This window comes from Poecilia reticulata, chromosome 17 (genome assembly GCF_904066995.2).
Source record: "Poecilia reticulata chromosome 17, P_reticulata-male-v2, whole genome shotgun sequence".
NCBI lineage: Eukaryota > Metazoa > Chordata > Actinopteri > Cyprinodontiformes > Poeciliidae > Poecilia > Poecilia reticulata.
The window spans coordinates 25,061,117-25,083,964 of record NC_088846.1 but is presented as its reverse complement, the minus strand read 5'-3'; the positions used below and the strand labels follow the sequence as shown (position 1 = coordinate 25,083,964).

General features: G+C 36.6%; 2 protein-coding genes across 7 annotated transcripts in view; both read left to right on the top strand.

Moving 5' to 3' along the window:
• Window positions 1-680: 680 nt before the first annotated feature.
• On the top strand, window positions 681-14,979 carry LOC145548104 (uncharacterized). 2 transcript variants are annotated; one of them, XM_081598749.1, is made up of 5 exons: window positions 681-979; window positions 11,446-11,531; window positions 11,711-12,004; window positions 12,526-12,653; window positions 13,826-14,979. In XM_081598749.1, the coding sequence occupies exons 2-5, from the start codon at window positions 11,471-11,473 to the stop codon at window positions 13,937-13,939; spliced, it is 597 nt and encodes a 198-aa protein (XP_081454875.1). In that variant the 5' UTR covers window positions 681-979; window positions 11,446-11,470; the 3' UTR covers window positions 13,940-14,979. The 2 variants fall into 2 exon arrangements, with proteins under 2 accessions (XP_081454875.1, XP_081454876.1); XM_081598750.1 differs by lacking the exon at window positions 681-979 and adding an exon at window positions 8,611-10,496.
• A 1,649-nt stretch (window positions 14,980-16,628) lies between these two features.
• The window catches only part of tep1 (telomerase-associated protein 1), a 35,108-nt gene continuing 28,888 nt past the window's right edge, over window positions 16,629-22,848 (top strand). For 2 of the 5 annotated variants that reach the window (XM_081598297.1, XM_081598296.1), the window contains exons 1-7: window positions 18,432-18,991; window positions 19,791-19,985; window positions 20,070-20,219; window positions 20,926-21,090; window positions 21,173-21,310; window positions 21,877-21,948; window positions 22,106-22,230. In XM_081598297.1, coding sequence (XP_081454423.1) covers window positions 18,497-18,991; window positions 19,791-19,985; window positions 20,070-20,219; window positions 20,926-21,090; window positions 21,173-21,310; window positions 21,877-21,948; window positions 22,106-22,230 — 1,340 coding nt within the window. In that variant the 5' untranslated portion in view covers window positions 18,432-18,496. The other 3 variants (XM_008434019.3, XM_008434020.3, XM_017310209.2) reach the window with 3 other exon arrangements.

The window sequence follows — 22,848 nt, the reverse complement described above, 5'->3', positions numbered from 1 at the left end:
AGAAAGAGGCTAACTATGAAAACCATGTTAGTTAAATAAATATGCTTATGAAATAAACAAGAAAAAGCTGTTTACTAATTCAGTAGATAACATTATAACTCTATGCTTAATTAAGGATGGGACATAAAAACCTTAAAATAAAACTCTAGTTTTAGGAGCGTTAGACTAGATTTTAATAGCAAAGAATAGCAAAGACAGATAAATCTAGAAATCAAACCTACACAGATTAGAAGTAATTAGAAAGAGGTAATATTTATGATGTATTAAAAAGAGGGGCTTACCTTCTTTCGACAGCACAAAAGAGCAGCAGCAGCAATAATAACTATAGCAACAACTATAGTAGCAGCAATAACTATATTTTGGTCTTTGGATCCTAAAAAGATAAAAGAGAATATAAGGAAAGAGAACCAAAATCATTTAAAGATCCTAGTAACGTCTCGATGTCCAATCCGCCTGATTCCAACGGCTGAATCATCTCCTCAGGATGCAGGCGAGTTCTACCTCTGCCTCGACTGGTGATGTTTTAGAGTTTAACATCCCAGGCCTAATTCAATTTGTAAACATCTTCCTGTTCTCTAAGGAGAACAGGAAGATGTTTACTTTCTGAAGTTACTAAGGAACAACAATATGTTGTTCCATTTTAAACTAAAATGGTCTTTACTACTCAGTCTTACCTTCAGGTCTGAAACAGGACTGGATCGTCATGTCTTTTTGTTTCTTGTCAACCTGGTTGCAATGGTTACAGATGATTGATTCATTCGACAGGTTGATGCTTAGGGAAGCACCAGATTCAGTGACCACTGATCTCATTCCTCCATCCTGATGGCAGGTTTTGTTCTCACATGTCAAAGTGCTGCTGATGTTGGAGTCTGCTGACCTGCAGGTCACTATGCAGGTAAAGGATGAGGATGAGGATGAGGAGGATGAGGGGACAGCGCTCATCTCAACCGGAGACACTGGATCTGAGGAGAGACAGTTGGTGAGAGAAGCTTTAAAAACATTAAAGCAAAAGGATGGTTCTGCAGATTGCATATCTTTGAGTTTAGACTTCTTTATAGCATTTCTTTTTGATATTAAATATTTTTTAAACTGTTGAAAATCCTACCTTGAACTATAACTTTGTACGTCTTCAATATTTTCCATTTTATATCTGACACCCTTGCAGAATATTCTCCACTGTCAGATTTTTGTAGATTCTTCAATTTCACACAAATGCTTTTATTTCTCTTCAACACCTCAATTCTTTCAATGTAATTCTTCTCCACTGTGGGGTTTCCAGTGGCATTAAATGTCACTAATTTTTCTTTTGAATTCTTCTTTTGCCAGCAAAAGAGGTCAGACTTCCCGACATCTTTTTCGGTGACATTTAGAAACAAATCTTCTCCAGTCTTCACAAACACATCAGAACCTGTGAAACGCAACCAAAGGCTTTTAAGTAAAACTGAATTTATAAACTTCATCTTTGATGCATCAGCACCAATTAACAGGAACAGACTGATGTTTGTTGTTCAAAATGTAATATATTACTTCTTTCAGGCCAAGTTGGCTTGTTGTTACAGACAGATAATTACAACATTGCAAAGGAAATCACAAAAGAACTAAACCACCAAACCGACACATCAATCCACTTAACACTGTATGTTTATGTCAGTATTTATGTCAAATGCATATTACTTACAATATTACATTATAAAATTATTATTATGTAGCCTCTGATGTATTAAGATGATATTTTTCTTATGAAGTTAGATTATAGTTTGACTTTGATGACTTAACTCCGTTAGGTAAATTTTTATGTGTGAACTAGTGAGAATGTAATTAGAGAGATGGCTCAAATAGGTATTTTTGTCTTATTAAAACATAATCAGACATATCTTAATTTACTAATTCGGTAGCGTCATAAACCAATTTTGGATATAATGTAAGTGTAGTGAAACCGGTTTTATGTTAACATGGCCTGCCATACATCAGCTTTAAGAGTCAATTAATTCTTCCAGCACTGAAAACTGGAAAAAGACTAGAACGTACAAATAGTAGAAAACAATTTTACTTCCCATGTGTAGGGGTAATTTTGTCACTATTACAATTTAAAAACAAGATTTCAAATAAACTTAATGATTTGATAAAGACGTCATCAAACATTATTTGAAAATTGTCATAATCTGATCTGCTTAGAGGAAATAACTTGCTTTGCAGTCTTTATGAAAGATATTTACAAGGGTGCCATCACTTTTCCATTTCATAGCATCGTCCAATCAAGTCTTGTTTCTATTAGAATTAATTACAACACGTTTACAGATGCATTGATGACTTTATAGAGCCAACATTTAACTCTTAGTTCAGCTAACAGTGGCAAAATCTATGCAATTCCCAAACACATTTCTGATGTTTTCCTTTTGAAAAATATTTGAGTGTTTTTATTATGACTGTAAACCCCAGAACTGTACAGCAAAACGGTTCAATAAGTGCAGAAATATAAAACCTCAAGCAACAAAAAGATATGGATAATAAGAGAGAAACACCAACTTTCTTTAACCTATCAATTAATGACCCAGTTTGTTCTGATTAGTCCAAATGTATCAGCTGTATTTAGTATGTTAAATACTGTACAGCTGATTTAAGAAACGGAACAAAAACAATGAGACATTATTTTATTAAAAACAAACAAAATAAATAAGATTGTCATTACCTGTAATATGATCTAGAAAGAACCACAGGAACACAACCAGAAGAGAAACTGGCAGCATCTTGAGACAAGGTCAGGAATCTCTGATGATTTAACCACACACTGCAGACAGAAAAAAGTGAAATATTTATATTTTGTCTTAATAAAAATCCATCCATCCATCTGCACCATTAAATATAAAAATAATTCTATCAATTGTATTTATCTATTGTGTTTAATTAATTTGATCATTCTTAATTTAATAAAAATAATAGCTGTTGATGTGCATGCAGCGCATCATGTGCAAGAAAAGTCATGTAAAAAACAAAGAACAGTTCTCACTAACTCGAGTTAGTGCTCATTTACAAAGTATTTACGCCCTCCTCCTCTCCATTTCCAATTTTAGTTCTTCATTGCGGCTATTACTTTTACAATGAATTAATATTATTATTATTATTATTATTATTATTAGGAAACAACAGTGTGGAGAGACACGTCCCTGCTTTTAAACTTGATTTTTAATGTTTATATGTAAACTGTAACTGTCCCAGTTTCTTCATTTTATTTTGATAAATTTACTTCTTTGTCGCCGAGCGATGGCAACACGTTCAGCTCTTCTCGAACGTTCAGCTCTTCTTGAACGTTCAGCTCTTCTCGAACGTTCAGCTCTTCTTGAACGTTCAGCTCTTCTTGAACGTGCTGCAAACGCAACCGGCTACTGCTGTTAGAGCTGTTAGAGCGCAACACACCGCCTCACTCCGGTTTTCTTCTTCCTGCCACATGGGGTCTCCGGCTACCATAAAAACAATTTATGGGAAACTTTTTTTTCTCATTCATAAAACGTTAAAATCGGCGACTTTTCCGGGGACAGGTCACCTAAAACCGGAGACTGTCGTCGGAAAATCGGGAACGTCTGGTCACTCAAAAACTCGTTGTTACTATTATGAAGAAAAACTCACCGGGACCTCTGAGTGTTTAGATGAGTCTGGCTGTACGGCACCGGTTCTTCCTCTCAGCGGTAAAGTTGCTTCACACTACGCTACCCCCGTCCTCAGAACGATTTGAGTTCGACGATAGCGTCCAGGAGGGCTCGTCCCGCAGTAAAGCTGCTCCTCCTGAAAGCGGTGCTCTTCTGCAGCTTGGGAATTGACAGATCTATCCCTGCTCATTGGATCCAGATATATGCTTAGTAAGGCAGCTGGACCCGCCCCCGCTTCAGTGATCCCGCCCTATGAAGCCAAGCAACAAACCGAGATCCTCGGTGAGGGCGGGATCCTTTAAGCAAAATATTGGAGCTTGTTTTAAGTTAATAATTATTTAATATTGATGAAAAAGTACTTTGGCAAATAAGTTCACCTATAGCAAGATCTTTTTTCCAACCGTTTGTATTAAACAATCAAGCTTGATCAATATATGCAGTACATGTCATTTATAAACTTGTAAACAGTTTTATTTCACAGCTTTTCTTTGATTTTAGAGATTTGAGCGTCTCTATTTCTGCTCGTATGAGAATCTCTTTTCAGTGCAGAAAAGAGATTCAGTTATGAATCACTAGAATTTCTTTTTTGTTTCTTATACATGATTATTTTTGGATGCTTCGGTCACTTTAATGTTCAATCTGTTCCACTGCCTGAGCCCTGGTTAGTGTTTTTGTGTTTTCCAGTCCATTTATAGATGCCTATGTTACATCCAAATATGTAATGTAAAAGCTGTTTCCTAAAAATACAAATTTTAACTTTACATTTTAATAAAGATTATTTACAAACTTTCTTTTTTTTCTCTACGCTAATATGTTTCATTATTTCAGACACTGCTTCTCTTTCTCCTTTCCGTCCCAGTAAAGCTGCTGGACCCGCCTTCGCCTAATGAAACCTGCTGCTTGACCAGTCCTCGCTTCAACGTGATTGATAGAGCTGGAATCTGAGCCGAGGAAGCCGAGGATCCCGCCCTCACCGAGGATCTCGGTGTGTCGTGCTCGGAGGGGCGGGTTCCTATTCCTCGGTATCCGAGGATCCCGCCCTCACCGAGGATCTCGGTGTGTCGTGCTCGGAGGGGCGGGTTCCTATTCCTCGGCTCGGTATCCGAGGATCCCGCCCTCACCGAGGATCTCGGTGTGTCGTGCTCGGAGGGCGGGTTCCTATTCCTCGGCTCGGAATCCGAGGATCTCGGTGTGTTGCGCTCGGAGGGCGGGTTCCTATTCCTCGGTATCCGAGGATCCCGCCCTCACCGAGGATCTCGGTGTGTCGTGCTCGGAGGGCGGGTTCCTATTCCTCGGCTCGGTATCCCAGGATCCCGCCCTCACCGAGGATCTCGGTGTGTCGTGCTCGGAGGGCGGGTTCCTATTCCTCGGTATCCGAGGATCCCGCCCTCACCGAGGATCTCGGTGTGTCGTGCTCGGAGGGGCGGGTTCCTATTCCTCGGCTCGGTATCCGAGGATCCCGCCCTCACCGAGGATCTCGGTGTGTCGTGCTCGGAGGGCGGGTTCCTATTCCTCGGTATCCGAGGATCCCGCCCTCACCGAGGATCTCGGTGTGTCGTGCTCGGAGGGGCGGGTTCCTATTCCTCGGCTCGGTATCCGAGGATCCCGCCCTCACCGAGGATCTCGGTGTGTCAAAAAAAGAGCAAATGTTATGAAAATCACAAGATTTCTTGTTGATGATAAGAGGAATGAACACAGTAAAAGACTTTGCAGGTAAATTAATTTGTTTCCATTTTAGGGGTGGGGGGACAGATTGGCGCTTAAGATATTTTGTTCCCCCATCCTAACTTTGTCCAAAAAAGAGCAAATGTTATGAAAATCCCAGGAATTATTGTTGATAATAAGATGAATGAAAACAGTAAAAGACTTGCAGGTAAATTAATTTGTTTCCATTTTATAGAGGGCGAACACATTTTTTCAGGCAGCTGAAATACCCGTTCTCTCCTCTTCTCCTCTAATAACTTTGGGAAATAAAAAGCACCTGTTTCCAAATTCTCAAAAACTATTGTGTGATAGCATTGTAGACATTTCCTTAATCCAGTCATATTTTACATTAGAACGGGATTTACCAAAAAGTTTACACTCTGATCTTTTCAGGAAGTCTTAATTTTTGTGCCCTGCTATCGGCCAGCTTCCCTCCTCCTCCTTTATCAGAAATGAAAAATTATAAATGCACACAACGTGTTGGAAACCTGTGTTTGTTGACTGACTTTTATTTCTCAGGCTTAAGAGACAAAAGCTGAAAAAAATATCGATTCACTTCGCGTTTAAAATAACACAAAACAGCGTAAAAAGACCTCCACACAAGACCTCGTTTATTTATGTATGTATTTTTATTTCGATAGCTGCCGATTAAACTGAAAGTTACAACATTGACATGATTATATGAGTAGTTTTTACCGAGAAATCGATCAGAAGCGCCGTGAATATGGTCAGATCCGCCGGTCTTGTGAGAAATTCTGTTCCCCTGAGAAAATCTGTTCCCCCTGTGTCGGGAGCGCGCATTGCAGCCAGAGAAGTGGATCCGGCGGATCTGACCATATTCACGGCGCTTCTGATCGATTTCTCGGTAAAACCACTCATATAATCACGTCACTGTTGTAACTTTCAGTTTAATCGGCAGCTATCAAAATAAAAATACATACATAAATAAACGAGGTCTTGTGTGGAGGTCTTTTTACGCTGTTTTGTGTTATTTTAATCGCAAAGTGAATCGATCTTTTTTCAGCTTTTGTCTCGTAAGCCTGACAAATAAAAGTCAGTCAACAAACACAGGTTTCCAACACGTTGTGTGCATTTATAATTTTTCATTTCTCATCAAGGAGGAGGAGGGAAGCTGGCCGATAGCAGGGCAAAAAAATAAAGACTTCCTGAAAAGATCAGAGTGTAAACGTTTTGGTAAATCCCGTTGTAATGTAAAATATGACATTACTGGATTAAGGAAATATTTTTTGAGAATTTGGAAACAGGTGCTTTTTATTTCACAAAGGTATTGGAGGGGAAGAGGAAAGGATGGATATTTCAGCTGCCTGAAATAATGTGTTTGCCCTCTATTAAATGGAAACAAATTAATTTACCTGCAAGTCTTTTGTTGTGTTTATTCCCCTTATGATAAATAAGAAATCCTGCAAGTTTGAAAACATTTGCTCTTTAGCCAAAGTTAGGATGGGGGAACAAAATATCTTAAGCACCTGATAAAATCTGTTCCCCCCCTTAAAATGGAAACAAATTAATTTATCTGAAAAGTCTTTTACTGTGTTCATTCCTCTTATCATCAACAATAATTCCAGTGATTTTCATAACATTTGCTCTTTTATTGACAAAATTAGGATGGGGGAACAAAATATCTTAAGAGCCTGATAAAATCTGTTCCCCCCATTAAAATGGAAACAAAATAATTTACCTGAAAAGTCTTTTACTATGTTCATTCCTTTTATCATCAACAATAATTCCTGTGATTTTCATAACATTTGCTCTTTTTTTTGACAAAGTCAGGATGGGGGAACAAAATATCTTAAGCGCCTGATAAAATCTGTTCCCCCTCTCTAAAATGGAAACACATTAATTTACCTGAAAAGTATTTTACTGTGTTCATTCCTCTTTATATCAACAATAATTCATGTGATTTTCAAAACATTTGCTCTTTTTTTGACAAAGTTAGGATGGGGGAACAAAATATCTTAAGCGCCTGATAAAATCTGTTCCCCCCCTTAAAATGGAAACAAATTAATTTAACTGAAAAGTCTTTTACTGTGTTCATTCCTCTTTATATCAACAATAATTCCTGTGATTTTCATAACATTTGCTCTTTTTTTGCCAAAGTTAGGATGGGGGAACAAAATATCTTAAGCGCCTGATAAAATCTGTTCCCCCTCTCTAAAATGGAAACAAATTAATTTACCTGCAAAGTCTTTTACTGTGTTAATTCCCCTTATGATCAATAAGAAATCATGCAAGTTTGAAAACATTTGCTCTTTTTTTGCCAAAGTTTGGATGGGGGAACAAAATATCTTAAGCGCCTGATAAAATCTGTTCCCCCTCTCTAAAATGGAAACAAATTAATTTACCTGCAAAGTCTTTTACTGTGTTTTTAAAATATTTGCACTTCATTGTGTGATTTAAACTATCTTTCCATAGCTACCTTATATTAATGAAATATTTGGCTTAACATAAAGCAAAAAGTGATAAACAACCTGCCAAACACCGAGCGGACATGGATATTTCCATAATTGATTGAAGGAATAGTGTCACGTGATTTTTGACTTTCCAGAAAACACCGTATGTCTTTATATTGTAATGTACTTTGTTAGATGCAATATCAGAAAAACATTTTACTAAATTTGTTGATAAATATTTAAACATAAAATACATTTAATAAAGATTTTGAAACAGTCATATTAATTTAAACCATTTTGGACTTCAAACTTTATATGGAAAAATAATAAAGAATTAATAGAATTTATTTATTTATTCCAATGTCACGGGGAGAATGGATCACTACAGACATTTAAAATAAACGGTTCCCCCGCTTTAACACTTTAAAATAAAGAGCAAATGTTATGAAAATCAAAAGAAATATTGTTGATAATAAGAGGAATGAAAACATTAAAAGACTTTTCAGGTAAATTAATGTGTTTCCACATTAATTTACCGGAAAATTAATTCAGAGAGGGGGAACAGATTTTATCAGGTGCTTAAGATATTTTATTCCCCCATCCTAACTTTGGCAAAAAAAGAGCAAATGTCATGAAAATCACAGGATTTCTTATTGATTATAAGGGGAATGAACACAGTAAAAGACTTTTCAGGTAAATTAATGTGTTTCCATTTTAGAGAGGGGGAACAGATTTTATCAGGCGCTTAAGATATTTTGTTCCCCCATCCTAACTTTGGCAAAAAAAGAGCAAATGTTATGAAAATCACAGGAATTATTGTTGATATAAAGAGGAATGAACACAGTAAAAGACTTGGCAGGTAAATTAATGTGTTTCCATTTTAGAGAGGGGGAACAGATTTTATCAGGCGCTTAAGATATTTTGTTCCCCCATCCAAACTTTGGCAAAAAAAGAGCAAATGTTTTCAAACTTGCAGGATTTCTTATTGATCATAAGGGGAATTAACACAGTAAAAGACTTTGCAGGTAAATTAATTTGTTTCCATTTTAGAGAGGGGGAACAGATTTTATCAGGCGCTTAAGATATTTTGTTCCCCCATCCTAACTTTGGCAAAAAAAAGAGCAAATGTTTTCAAACTTGCAGGATTTCTTATTGATTATAAGGGGAATGAACACAGTAAAAGACTTTTCCGGTAAATTAATGTGTTTCCATTATAGAGAGGGGGAACAGATTTTATCAGGTGCTTAAGATATTTTGTTCCCCCATCCTGACTTTGGCAAAAAAGAGCAAATGTTATGAAAATCACAGGAATTATTGCTGATGATAAGAGGAATGAACACAGTAAAAACTTTTCAGGTAAATTAATTTGTTTCCATTTTAGAGAGTCCGGACACATTATTTCAGGCACCTGAAATATCCATTCTCTCCTCTTCCCCTCCAATAACTTTGAGAAATAAAAAGCACCTGTTTCCAAATTCTCAAAAAATATTATGCGTGATTGCATACTAGACATTTCCTTAATCCAGTAATGTCATATTTTACATTAGAACGGGATTTACCAAAAAGTTTACACTCTGATCTTTTCAGGAAGTCTTTATTTTTGTGCCCTGCTATCGGCCAGCTTCCCTCCTCCTCATTTGTCAGAAATGAAAAATTATAAATGCACACAACGTGTTGGAAATCTGTGTTTGTTGACTGACTTTTATTTGTCAGGCTTACGAGACAAAAGCTGAAAAAAAGATCGATTCACTTCGCGTTTAAAATAACACAAAACAGCGTAAAAAGACCTCCACACAAGACCTCGTTTATTTATGTATGTATTTTTATTTTGATAGCTGCCGATTAAACTGAAAGTTACAACATTGACATGATTATATGAGTGGTTTTACCGAGAAATCGATCAGAAGCGCCGTGAATATGGTCAGATCCGCCGCATCCACTTCTCTGGCTGCAATGCGCGCTCCCGACACAGGGGGAACAGATTTTCACAGGGGAACAGAATTTCTCACAAGAAATCCTGCTACTACTTCAGAGTGACAGAGGGACACCCCTAGAATATAACCAGAAAGTGGCAACAAGATCTGATGTCTGATTTCAAAATAAAAGGTATAAATGACATAGATCTGCGGTAGCCATGTCTTCTGTAAATGAGCTAGGAAATAAAGTGCAACATTACAGAAACAGTTAAAAAGATTTTGCTATTGTTTCTGTGGATACCTATTGGAAATATCACAATATTAGGAATGTGTGGAAAAACTACACGGCCAGTCGATCTTTTTAAACATTTCATTTTTAATCCCAAGGCTCTTTAACATTTATGTCGCCTTTTAGGGATTAATCTTTGCTTTGAGATCTGGTCATGCCAAATCGAGATCTATTTCAATCTTCCTTTGACGAGTTTCAACCTCTGACGCAACGCATAAGTCAGAACAAGTTCTGCGTGATTTACATGTTGGTTACATGATGGTTTTGAAGATGAACTTAAAAAAAGGCAACATACCGTATTAGACCAATAAAGTCTTTGTAATTAGTTATTCCCGAGATCTTAATGGTTGTTTTACGGAATCGGATAGTATTTTTGAAAAGATTTGTAGTTCTTTAAGCTTATCGCATTGTTTACTTCCTGGTTCGGTAAAGGGGTCCTAAAAATCCACGCCCACAGAAACATCAGTCTTTTCCAGCTGCCACCACCAGTTGATTTAGCCACCTGTTGATCTATAACACCGGCACGAAAGAGGTTCGTTTTTCTGCACTGAACTAATAGCGAGTGTTTGACATTTCCGTAGAAAATTGTTTGTGTAGTGTCAGGAGCAGTTAATTTAAACATCCGCGCCAGCTCAATTGTTTATCGATTATTTTCGTATTAGCCTTGTAACAGAACATGCTAACTCTTCCCACCAATCAGAGAGGAAGGAGGCGTGGTTAACCATTTTCAGTCATAAATACTTACATTTTTCTACTAGTTCACTGAATAATAGTTTAGTTTTTAACTAATTTCATATTAAGAATAGACAAACTTTTCGCCGGTTTTCTGCCTATAATAGGGTTTTTGAATTTATCGTATTAAATACAATGCAAAAACACCAACTTGTTTTTAAGTAAACGTATTATATTTTGCGGGCATAATATTACCTTGTATGCGACAAGTATGCGGCATTTGGGTTTGGGTCTATTTATAAATCATCCAGGTCTCACATGATCATTTGTCTTTACATGCTTTCTGCTCCTTAGTCAACACCATGAAATATTATGGTTATTATTGTTGTTGTTGTGCAAGCACATAATTTTGCAGCATGTTATTTGATGTTGCCTCTTCTTTGTGTCTTTTATTAACATAATTAGTTTTAACATTAACTCATGAGGCTTCTGTTAATCCTACAGGGTTTGATTTGAAGTAAGTTGCAATAAAAAGTTGAGACCTGTAGTTTTAAAAAAAAAAGCTAAAAAGTGTTGAAATTAAAACACCAGTAGTGATCAAACCTGCTGGATGACTATAGCTGACCTGCTGACCCTAAATGCCACCTTCACTATAATAACGATAATCTTTGTGTTTTTCTATGTTGAATATTTATTTTTTGCTAATTATTTTTTTTATTGAAATGTGTTAAATGTTTTGTAATATATAGTGTTTTCAAGGCAAACACAGCTGTTTTATCGTTTTTATTTTAATATGTCTATGTCATCAGGGACTTCTGACCTCATCGTGACAAGATGCTGCTGCTCTTTTGTCTGATTGTGTTTGTGATTCTAATTCTTCCAGACAATGTTAAAGGTAATTATCTTATTTGTTTTTTAGTTTTTATTTAGTTTGTTAAATCAGCAATGTTTTCCATAACAATAAAAAACATTTGGTTTGTTCATAGCAAATCAAAACAAAATGAGTCACTAACTAACAGGGTAAAGAGTTTATAAATTCAGTTTTGTTTTAAAGCCTTTTGTTGTGTTTCACAGGTGCTGAGAATGATGTTTTTGTGCAGGCTGGAGGAGATTTGCTTCTTAATGTCACCATTCTTAAGAAGTTTGACCTTTTTTACTGGCAGTTTAATTCAAAAGAAACATTAGTGGCGTTTGATTCCAGTGGCAAACCTACAGTGGAGAAGTACTACACTGGAAGAATTGAGCTTTTTGGAGATGAACGATCAGTGAAATTAAAGAATCTACAAAAATCCGACAGTGGAGTTTACTCTGCATGGGGTTCAGGAGTCAGACGGGAGCTACTGGAAAACTACAACGTTACAGTTAAAGGTAGGTTTCTCAACATCTTTAAAAATATAGAGAAGTCAAAATTCAAAGATGTGCAATCTGCAGAACAATCCTATCAGATTCACTTTGCTTTAATGTTTTTAAAACTTATGTTAATCATCTGGTTGTAGCCATAGCAATCAGGTCAGTAATGATGATCCAGTCCTGTTCCAGATCTGGAAGCAAGACTGAGGAGTAAAAAGGCATTTTGGTTTAAACCAGTTGGAAAATGTAATGCTGCTTAGTAACATAATCTCTGTTCTCCACCAGAAGTTTACAGATCAAATTAGAACAGGGATGTTAAACTTTTGATGTCTCCAAACTCCAAACATTTAGATGTGTTTCATCTTTAGTACACCTGAATCCAATAAGTAGGTTTTTAGTAGGACTCTGCAGAATTTGCCTGCATCCTGAGCAGATCCTATGCGGCTGTTGAAATGAGGCGGATTGGACATCGAGACATTACTGGGGCTTTAGATCATGTTGGACTTGTTTTCTTATATTCTCTTGTTTTATCCTTTTAGGGTCTGCAAACCAAGGTGTTGCTGTTGCTGTTCTTGCTGTGGTTTTTTTCCCTTGTCTTCTTGGTGTTGCTGTTATCGCTGCTGTTATTACTGGTGCTGGTTTTGCTGTATGGTACTGTAGAAAGAAGGTAAGTCCATGTATGTAATTATTGCATAATAATAAAGAGAAATAACAATGCAAATGCATGTTAGAGACACCAAGTCTAGGTTCATACAGCAGGTCTTTGTGCTCAGTTTAGATTTTAAATTTTTTTTTCTGAAATCTGATTGGCCAGACTTTTGTGTGAACGGTTTACGAGCCCAAAGTAGTTTGCCACAGTGTGGCAAACTACTTTGGGCTACAGAAGTATTAATGGACACCGCCATATGCTTTTCCTGCTGTTGACCAGTAGATGGGGAGGTTCCTATGACACCATAGCCCCAACAGCCGCGACCTCCATCTTTGACAAATTAATCTCCCCTGACACGTATTCGAACTGCTCTCAGTACTCCAGATGGACGTATCAATCATGTCCCAAAACAAAAGTTCATAATGCTCATAGAGAGAGAATTTATATTTATCTCCGCTCTGTCTCCTAATATGTCTTGTATATATTTTTAACATTTAAACACACCTGATCTGTTTTGCTATAAGGTTTCTATGTTCCAACTTTAATTCAACATGAAGTTAAATTGTAATATTCTGAATAGTAAACAACTTCATAAAGGGAAAGTGCAGTTTTTAATTCATATTTTAAAAACTTAAATATTATCATCATTAGGTTTTTTTTGTATATTTCATAAGCCTATTTAACTACAGTTTTTAGGCTGGAAAATGATACCAGCATTTCATATCAGTCGACATCGATGACTGTATCAGTAATTATTGATTATATATCATTCCAGATATGAGTTTGGCAACATATCTGGAATGTTGCCAAACTCGTGACGGGACCTTTCTTGTTTTATCCAGTTTTCATTCCATGTCGTTTTTTTTATTTTTATTTTTAAGCAGTCATAGCTTAAAATCTGAAACTGCTACTGTGCAAGTCAACAGATTGTTGCTAGGTAACCAAAGAGTGAGAGAGTGAGTTGATTCCACCACCTATGCTTAGCTAGCAGTGAGAGGTTGGCTAAAGCATGTGCTCTGTCTAAATCTCCCAGAATGCTGTGCGGTTCTGGACCACAATGCCTTGGCCAATACACTGGTTTAAACGTTTTGTTTCTTCTTCAGCATTATAATTATCCTGCCTTAGAATACCTAGTTAACAATGCTATTATTAATGCTAGCTGGTATAAATGTTGACATTTCTTTCCCCAGCGCAAGCCCCCAGCTACTTCCCAAGACCAGCAAAGACCTGTACGTTTTTCATTGGGCACTGTATCAATTTCTCCTACCATTCAGATTCCCTTTCCCCGTCTCATTAACAATTGAGCTCCCCACCTCATTTCTAACGATGAGGACGATCCCCTAATGGAGGAAAACTCTGCAGATTAACCAGTTTAAAGCAGCAGAGAAAACCACAGACTTAGCCTGAAAGTTTGAACAGCACACTTTACAGTTTCCTTTCTTCACTCTCTGCTGCGGTACAGATCTTTCTCCCCACCTCCTACCCTCGTGAACGCAAGACATGAGATTTTCTGTAATTTCTGGTTGTTTCTCCGCCTTCAGCACAGCTGCAGCAAAAACCAGAAATCTTAGCTAACAGAGCAGAAATCTTTCTCCTCGCTCTTTTTGGTTGTTTCTGACCAGAAACATTGAATTTCATAGAAGCACAAGGAGTCAGAGAACCTTAATTTAAAAAAATATATTTTATTTTATTTTTTTAATTAATTGTTGTCATAAATTGTTTAATTAAACTGTAAGGACATTAAGAGGGGTAGTAAAATTTTTAATAAAAGTTACCAACTGAAGCTTTAATGTCACTAGACAGAAAAAACTTATTTTTTAAAATCAAAATCAAAGGTTTAGTTTTCTGATTAAATGTTTTATCTACTGAAGCTGCTGTGCCTTTTGGAGGAAATGTGAATATGCAGAAAATTGTTTCTGTGCTAAACTAAACATTTCCTTCTGTACTGTGCAATTTTAAAATGTTTGTCTCTGTACTTTGTTATTTGTAAATCTACTTGTCTTGACTTGTATTTTGTTTTATTCTTTAAAATGCCAAAAATTGCACAGAATGTGAAATTTGTCTATTTTAGCTGATGAGCTCAGTTAGTTATCAGTACTTGACTGGTCTTTTTACCAAATACTTTTTTGATTGAAAGTATTTTTTCAGATTATTACTGTTACTTCTGTGTAAAATGTATTGTGTATAATATGAAGAAAGGGCTGTGCACTTGAAACCTTACAGCACTTGTTGGTGCTGGGATATTCTATGTTTATTCAACTATTGTTGCCAAAGAAGTAAAACATTAATGAATTGTTTTTCTTCAATGTAGACATCTGTGAATAAATTAATTTGTTTTAAAGGACTTGAGCTTGAAGTTTTATTGTGTGGGTTAGTGTTTAACCAAGCAGAGATATGTTTACCATATGCAAGTTTTATAAACAATTTCCAGGATTTTATTCTGTTTTAATGAGATATAAATCCAGCATAAATGGATGCTTTTCAAAAAATGTAGGCATAGTTCTTTGTAGATTAAAACTCTTGTCACTTACAGAGCCAGAAGTTATGGAAGCACATGTCTGTCTACAATGATGCAATGATGTGGTAGGGCCATTGTAAAAAAGAAAAAGTAAATTTCCACCGAAAATCTGACAATTTCTAAAAAGAAAAAAAAAAGAAAAAAATATATAATATATATATATAGATAGATAGATAGATACTGCGCAGAACCCTCAAGCTCCCAGGCCTCTGGTAGAGGACCCGAGCTCAGAGGATGAAACAGACCACCCGCGGAGGGTGAGAAGGGAATTTATATATATATATATATATATATATATATATATATATATATTCTGAATGTGAAAAGTCAAATTTGGTAGAAACAACTCGCATTTTTAACTTTTCAAACTCGCTTGTTCTAGAAAAATTCTGAGATTCTCAAAATTGCAGATTTATTTTCTAGTAATTTTTCAACTTTTGAAACTTAAATATAATTGTTTTTTTCAAGTTTTTTAACTGGAATTTACTCCTCGTTTTTTCTATTTACTTACCCTAATACGTAAAAAACAGACAATAGCGTTTTACTGCGAGAGATGCGAGAATAATGAGATTTACTAAATGAAAACAATATGTGGGATACGGTAGCTCGGATGGGTCAAGACAAGATTCCCTGTGGATATTTATCCATCTGAGCATTTATAACTTTATTTGAGCAAGCCTTTTCATGCGTTTTCAGAAACTGTATGTATGTTTGGTTGTTAGCAACAAGGCAGCTTAGAAATTGTAAATCACAGGGGGTTATAAATATAAATACCGATCAATCACTGCAAGCGCTCCTTAACAATCCGCCGGTGGAGGACTAGGACAGAAGTGCTGAAAAGACGGAGTGGGAGGAGTTTTTTTTTTGTTTTTGTTTTTTTTCAGGATCTGGTTTCAAATTATGTAGCATTATACACGACCACTTCTGTGCAGATAACTTTATTAAATAAATAGCATTGGATTCTGAAAGTAAATTCGTCCGACCATGGCAGTTGTATAAGATGCAGGGGATATATCAAAAAGAGATAATTGAGGTGAAAATGTATTTCACCTCAATCTAAATCTAAGATGGTCATATATAAAAACCTGTAACTATTAAATAAGCCCTATTAAAGGACATAAATACACTGATACTGAATAGTGTCTGGAAGTTGTCTTTCCTTCACACATTTAATCAAAAGTAAACTTTTTTTTAGTAAGTAAGGCAGTATAGTTCATAAGGGAAAGGCATATTTTTTTTCTGAATGGCTAAAACATAAATAAATCATGTAGTCTCTGCTACTCAATTAATGTATTGCTATAAAGATGCATAAATGATAAAACCAACAACAATAAGAATATATGGTATGTAATTCATCATAACATTCTGATTAACTGACTTTATTAATAACTTAATATAAATATGAAAGAAGATTCTCAGGCTAACCCCGCCCACCCGGTACACCGGCACAGAAATGGTGCGCATCCTTTGCAACGTACACCGTATTACGTTGACTAGCTAAACGCGTCACCTTCCCTGGTACTTCTGGCTTCCTAGAAGTACTGAACTACAGCTGGACATCAATGGATAGCATAATTTATGTCCAGATATTGTAGATTAGAGTCTGTCCTCTTCACGTGAAGCTTGAATCTTTGGTGTTTGGTGAGTTTCCGCGTCTGGTGTCGGCTGACCGCCACGCCTTTACTAACTCTGTTCATTGCTAGTCAGGACATTGTGGTTATTTCTTGTCTGAACTGAGGTCATTTTCTCCGGATTCAAATGCAAAGTGATTCTGATATGAAACACTGGACAAATTTAAAACTTTGTTGTGTGTTTGAGAATCTTGTTTGAGTCCCGATATAATTTCTATGCTTGCAGAGAGTAAACTTTTAAATATATTGGCTATATTTAGACCCTAATTAAATCGGTGCGCTTCATTTTATTTCGTTGTATTATTATTCTTTTTCTGACTTAATCATTTTATTGCTCAATACGTCAACCGTTTGTTCAGTCAGCAGAAATAATGCAGCTGAACTGGGATATGGAGGAGTGGCTGCAATCACCTTTGACCTCTTTAAACTCATTCGGTCACGAAACCTAATTAGATTGTTGGGATTTCTTGTTATCGACCAACACAAAGTAGTGGAAATTTGTGAGGAAGGAAAAACACTGAATGGTTTTCTAAATATTTATTTTACAAATCCAAAAAGAGTGACTTGGATTTTTGTTTTGCAGACTCACATTTAAGCTAGCTGCACGTCTCTTCATGAGAGCAAAATTATTGCCCCACTTTTATTGCTAAAGAGCTCAGTCTCAGTCAGATAATTTTTTTTATTTTATTTGTGAAATAAAGACGGTTGTATTTGTTTACCCCTAGCATTCATACAAAAGTTTATCAAAGTTCTTTTCTAGAAACTTAAAAGAACAGAGAGAAGACACCACATTAATCGAAAGAGACAAAAAAATAAAACCCTAAAAGATAATGCATACAAAACAAGAAAAATAAACATTCAAATTTAAGAAACTAAGGAAAAATATGGAATAAAGTTGCAGTGAACAATGTTTTCAGAAGCAATACTTTACATTGTGTTATGATGTTATTCACTCATCATTATTCACCTGGAGTGTTGCTTTAATTTTTCATGCAGGTTTGAGAAATCCTTTAATCTCCATGGCAACCATTCAGCTGTGTGAACCACCCAGGCTAAGTTTCCAAGCTTCTGAGCTTCTTCCTCACAAAGCAGCGAGTCTCCCACTCAGCTCCTTCAGACTAGCCAGCAGCAATTAGCAAAAACCTGTTGGAACTGCTGAGCTTGTTATAGGAGCGACTTCTCAGTGAAACGCTGGTAAAAACATGGCCAAAGGGTTAATGGAAAGCCAGGCTGTGATTTCTTCCTGAAAGTGGAGAGTCGGAGCAGGAGTTTTTAAAGAGACAGAGGCCCAATTTCAAGGCATTGAATAACAAAGTAAGATTAATTTTAAACCATATTAGTTACTTGATTGTGTTATAAATTCACGCTATTTTCCTGGAAAATACACAACACTGCCCCTTTAAGAAGGTTGTGGGTAGAATATGAAGACTGCAGAAGGAAGAGTTTAATTGATTGATGAAATGTAGTTATATTTGTTACGTTTGGATTGATATTGCATTGGGTGCTGATGTTCAGATTATCCCGCTCATTTTTGAAAACATTTTTTTCTGCAAAGAAGTTGGATAGATAGAGTGAAGTTCAGATGCTACAGTCACCAGAACGTTTATCAACCTGTTAACTGTGGCAAACAAGGTGCGAACATTGATTCTGCTGGTATTTGATGTGAAGTCATTGGAAAATGCACCGATGTTTGTAGAAGTAAGAGCATGTGAATGCTTTACTCTGTATGTTTCTCTGCAGAAATGAAGGCGCTGACCCTGCAGCAGGTGAATGCGGCTTCAGGAAGTCAGACCTCCAACTACTGCCCCCCTAGTTTGGAGAATAAAATTTTATCCCAGGTGTCAACGATGACATCCGGGTCGTCGCTGTTTCATCCTTCTTCCCTTCCGTCTCTTCAGCCAACCAGGCTGTCCTCCACCTCTTCCTCTTCTCTTCTGCTCTCCTCCTCTTCCTCCGTCAGTTCTCCTCTCCTCAGCACCCAGAACACACTCCTCTCCTCCGGGTCTCAGAGTCGTACCTCTTCCTTCACCTCCACTGTCGCCTCCAACGCTCTGGTTTCCTCACCGCTCACCGGGGATTCTCTGCTGAACCGCTTCGCTGATCCTCCTTCATTCCTGAAGCAAAATGGACAAAAGAAAAATAACGCAAAAGAAGAAGAGGAGGAAATATCTGAAGAGATGCAGTCGTCCTTTGAAGAATCAAGCGTGGTACAAAAACAAACTTTCTATATTTCTTACTTATGCTAACTGTACTATAAACAAACCTAATGATTTGTGTTTTAGTTCACTTACATTATTTATAATTTCAGAATTATGAAGGATAAAAATCTATATAATTTTTAAAAATTGTTCACATATATTTTCTTTAGTCTTTGGTAGAATTGTCTTTTGAACTGAATGACTTCACTGCAAAAAACACAAAATCTTACCAACTGTTTGGTATATTTTTTAGTGCAAACATCTGATCACTTGAAATAAGACAAAACTAATTTTAAGTAACTTTTCAGCAAGAAAAATAAGCTTGTTTTTAGTCAATAATTTCTTAATATTGATAGGAAAAGTGCTAGTGGTAGATTATTTCACTTATAACATAGTAAAAAAATTTTGTTTTTAGTTTAAATAATCTAAAAACAGATTATTTGATCTATACTTTAGATTAAATAATCTAAAACAGATTATATTATTTAATCTTATACTTTTTCCTTTGTCTTTAAATATTATAATTTAATTAACTTTAAACCAGTTTTTGAAGACATAGTAATCTTTGCAAAAACCTGTGGCTTTTTAGAAACTAATAAAAAAATCTCTTCATTCTAGCATTTATCAACTTGAACCAATCTCAATAATCCTAACTGACTTCAATCAGAAACAGTTTAGCCTGATTATAATCAGTGAGAAAAACTTGTTCTTTCTATAAAATGTTTGTAAATATCTTGTTTAACCGAAAATGTTCACTGAAGCTGCTCTGAATGCTTTGATGTCTTCAGTATGAACTGTGTTTCATCAGCAGCTGGATGAAGACATCATGTTGTTTGAGGAGCAAAACGATGAAGAGGACGCTGAGGTTGCCATGGAGATGCCAGTCGTAGAAATGGACATGATCAACCAGAAACCTGATGGCTCCGTCGCCGTCAGACAGGAAGAGTTTCCAGAACTGGACAGAGGAAATAAAAGCACTTTAGAAAGGCTGAAAGATAAAAAGGTTTTATTTTTAATCTATTGTAAGAACAAAAATGAAGTTGTCACCTTTGACCCCTGGGTGCTGATTTGTGTCTGTGTCGTTCAGTACCTCCTGCTGAACGCCGTCTGCTGCTCTCTGGTCAATAAGAGCAAACCTCCAGGCCAGCCGGACTGGAACTCGGAGGACAGCGTTTGGACCAAAATCACTCAGCTGGCCAAAGACGTTTCTGACCGAGACCCGGAGTTCCTGCTTAAGGTCAGTCTGTGTTCAGTTCGTTGACTTTATAACCCGTTAAAGGAGACATTTTGTGGATTTTTGAAGCGGTTAGGAAAGGTCTGTAGGCGATACAAAATATATTTAAAACATTTTTTTGCACAAAATCATTCTTGGATAATGGCATTTTAGTCTGCTCAGTTTTGCCTATTTTGAGCTTTGTTATGGCCTCTTGTCACTTTAAATCCAAATAAGCTGCACAACTCAACATTTACACCTGCATGTGAAAATGGCTGCAAACAAATGCTCAATTATACAACCGTACATCTTTGGAAAGCAGAAGTGGAGCCTCCTGCACAACCAACAAGAATAAAGCCAGCTGACCAAACGTACTGGGGCTCTGCCTGGGTTGCTAGGTAACGTGTTGGGATTTCTAGGTAACGTGCTCAGTGCCCATTGATTGTGACTCAACACATTTTTGAAACGGCTCATTTTCCATAACCAAAAATTATCGATGTATTGCTAAATAAAAAGCTGGGTGGTTTTTTTTGTTTTTGTTTTTAGAAATAGTTGAAATCCAAATGGAAGTATAAAAACATGCAAAATTAAAATTTTACATAATAGGTCTTCTTTAACATCAAAGGTTAACTTGATTTCCACAAAGTAATGATTGTAATGCCATTGTAAGGATTATAGGGTTTATGAGGCATGTCATCATATCAATATTTGCTCTTCATTTCCCATCCAGGTTGCTGTTTACACCAGACAAGAATTAAACATCAGGATCACCACAAACTTTTTAGTGGCTCTGGCCGCCAATCTGGCCCCCACCAAGCCGCACGTCCGCAGATATTTCTGCGCTGCCGTCCAGCTGCCCTCCGATTGGCTGGAAATAGTCAGAATCTATTCTACAGTAAGTTTGAGTCAACATCAGTTTCTCCATATAGCCTCCACTCCTTCATTTCTGTCTAAACAAACTGATTGCTTTCTTCCAGTGCTTCACCCAGTGCCTTCCGACGTGTCTGAAGAAAGGGATGGTCGACAAGTTTAAGCAGTTCAGCGAGTACCAGCTGGCCAAGTACAACACGCGCAAACACCGCTGCAAACACAGCCGGAAGAAACAGAAAGGAAAGGTAGGAAACTTACTTTAGTAAAATAAAAGGTAACCTATTATGCTTCCTTGAACAGGTTGAGATAGATGTATGGGGGTTACAAAAGATATTTATTGCATTTTTTACACAAAATCATTCTTAGATTATGAGATTTCAGTCTGGTCAGTCCTGCCTATTTTGAGTTTTAGGGACTCTGTCACTTTAAATCCAAATAAGCTACTGCTGGCTATGCCCCACAAATTCAGCTGAGGTTGCCAGGTAACGGGCTGGACCCTGCTGGGGTTGCTAGGTAACAGCACATTGCCTGTTGTGACTAAACAGGCAATTTCATTTTGAAATGGCTCACTTTCCAAATACCAAAAAACTTTAACTTATTGTTTAGTTTTGTTTTTCAAAGTTCTTGGACTGTTTTTAGAAGCAGTTCAGACCTAAATGGAGGTATAAAATGTGCAAAAATGTAAATGTTTCATAATAGGTCCCCTTTAATGAAGTCGACTTGTTTCTGTAATTCATCTCTGGACTTTCCTCCACTGGTTCAGCTCCCTGTTTTCAGTATTTTGTCTGATTTTTTTTTTTTTTTTTTTCAGAAACCATCTAAATCAGACCTTGAACAATGGGCCAAATTTCTCAAATCTGATCCAGGAATTCTGAAGAAGTTTGTAAGTTACTACTTTGTTTATTTTTCACTTTAACTGCAGACTTTAATAATCTTCTGTTTTTCTGTCAAATCATAGGTGGAAAATAAAGTAAAATCTCTGCAGTCTGCCTGATTATTCTGAATTGCTGCAGTTCAACTGGTGTTTTTTTTTTTCTCAGTTCCAGTTGGAGGGCAGCAGAGAGGTGGTGGACAAAAAACAGAGCGAGTTCAGCATAAAGAAGCTGATCAAGAAGCTCCACATTAAAGAACCTGCTGAATTTGTTATGGCAATCCTGGGAAAAAAGTAAGACTCAGACATCCTGATGGTGGAGACCGACATCCAGAGGCTGTTGCATTGCTCAGTTGATTCAATTTTTTAGTAGATGTATGAGCCAGATAACTTCAAGTTTGCTCCGAAATCACAAAAAACCTTAGAGGTTCCTCTCAGACTCCAAGTTTGCATGTTTAAATTACTAATTATAAAATTAAGCAATGTTACTAGTTTGACTTGTCTAGAAGATATAAACGAGAAATCTTCTCTTTTAGAGAAAGAGGAAACTTAGTTTGCAGAGTTGCATCTGACATTTTACCAAGTGTGAAGCACGGTGGTGTAGGTGTGGTGATGTGGGCTTCCATAAGGTCCAGCTGGCTGACTGGCAGCTGAGGTTTTGCCCAAACTAGGTCATAATATGACAGAATAACTCAGAATAACAAAAATATAAGTAGAGCAATGGCCTAGTCAAAATCCAAACTGAAGAAAAAAGTTTTCATAAAGCAATTTTTCCCTTGACTTGGTTTTCATTACGCCTGTCATGATAACAACATTTAATATTGTTGTTTTTAGACCATTTTTAAGTAACACAATGGCATAATAATGCAAGAACATATCAAACTTTAAAATTTAATGAACTTTTAACACTGG

Excerpts from the sequence above, each read along its gene's own strand:
- LOC145548104 (XM_081598749.1), top strand. The coding sequence starts at position 11,471 with ATGCTGCTGCTCTTTTGTCTGATTGTGTTTGTGATTCTAATTCTTCCA. Across the intron at positions 11,532-11,710 it reads TCTTCCAGACAATGTTAAAG|GTGCTGAGAATGATGTTTTT; the intron begins GTAATTATCTTA and ends TGTGTTTCACAG. Across the intron at positions 12,005-12,525 it reads CTACAACGTTACAGTTAAAG|GGTCTGCAAACCAAGGTGTT; the intron begins GTAGGTTTCTCA and ends TTATCCTTTTAG.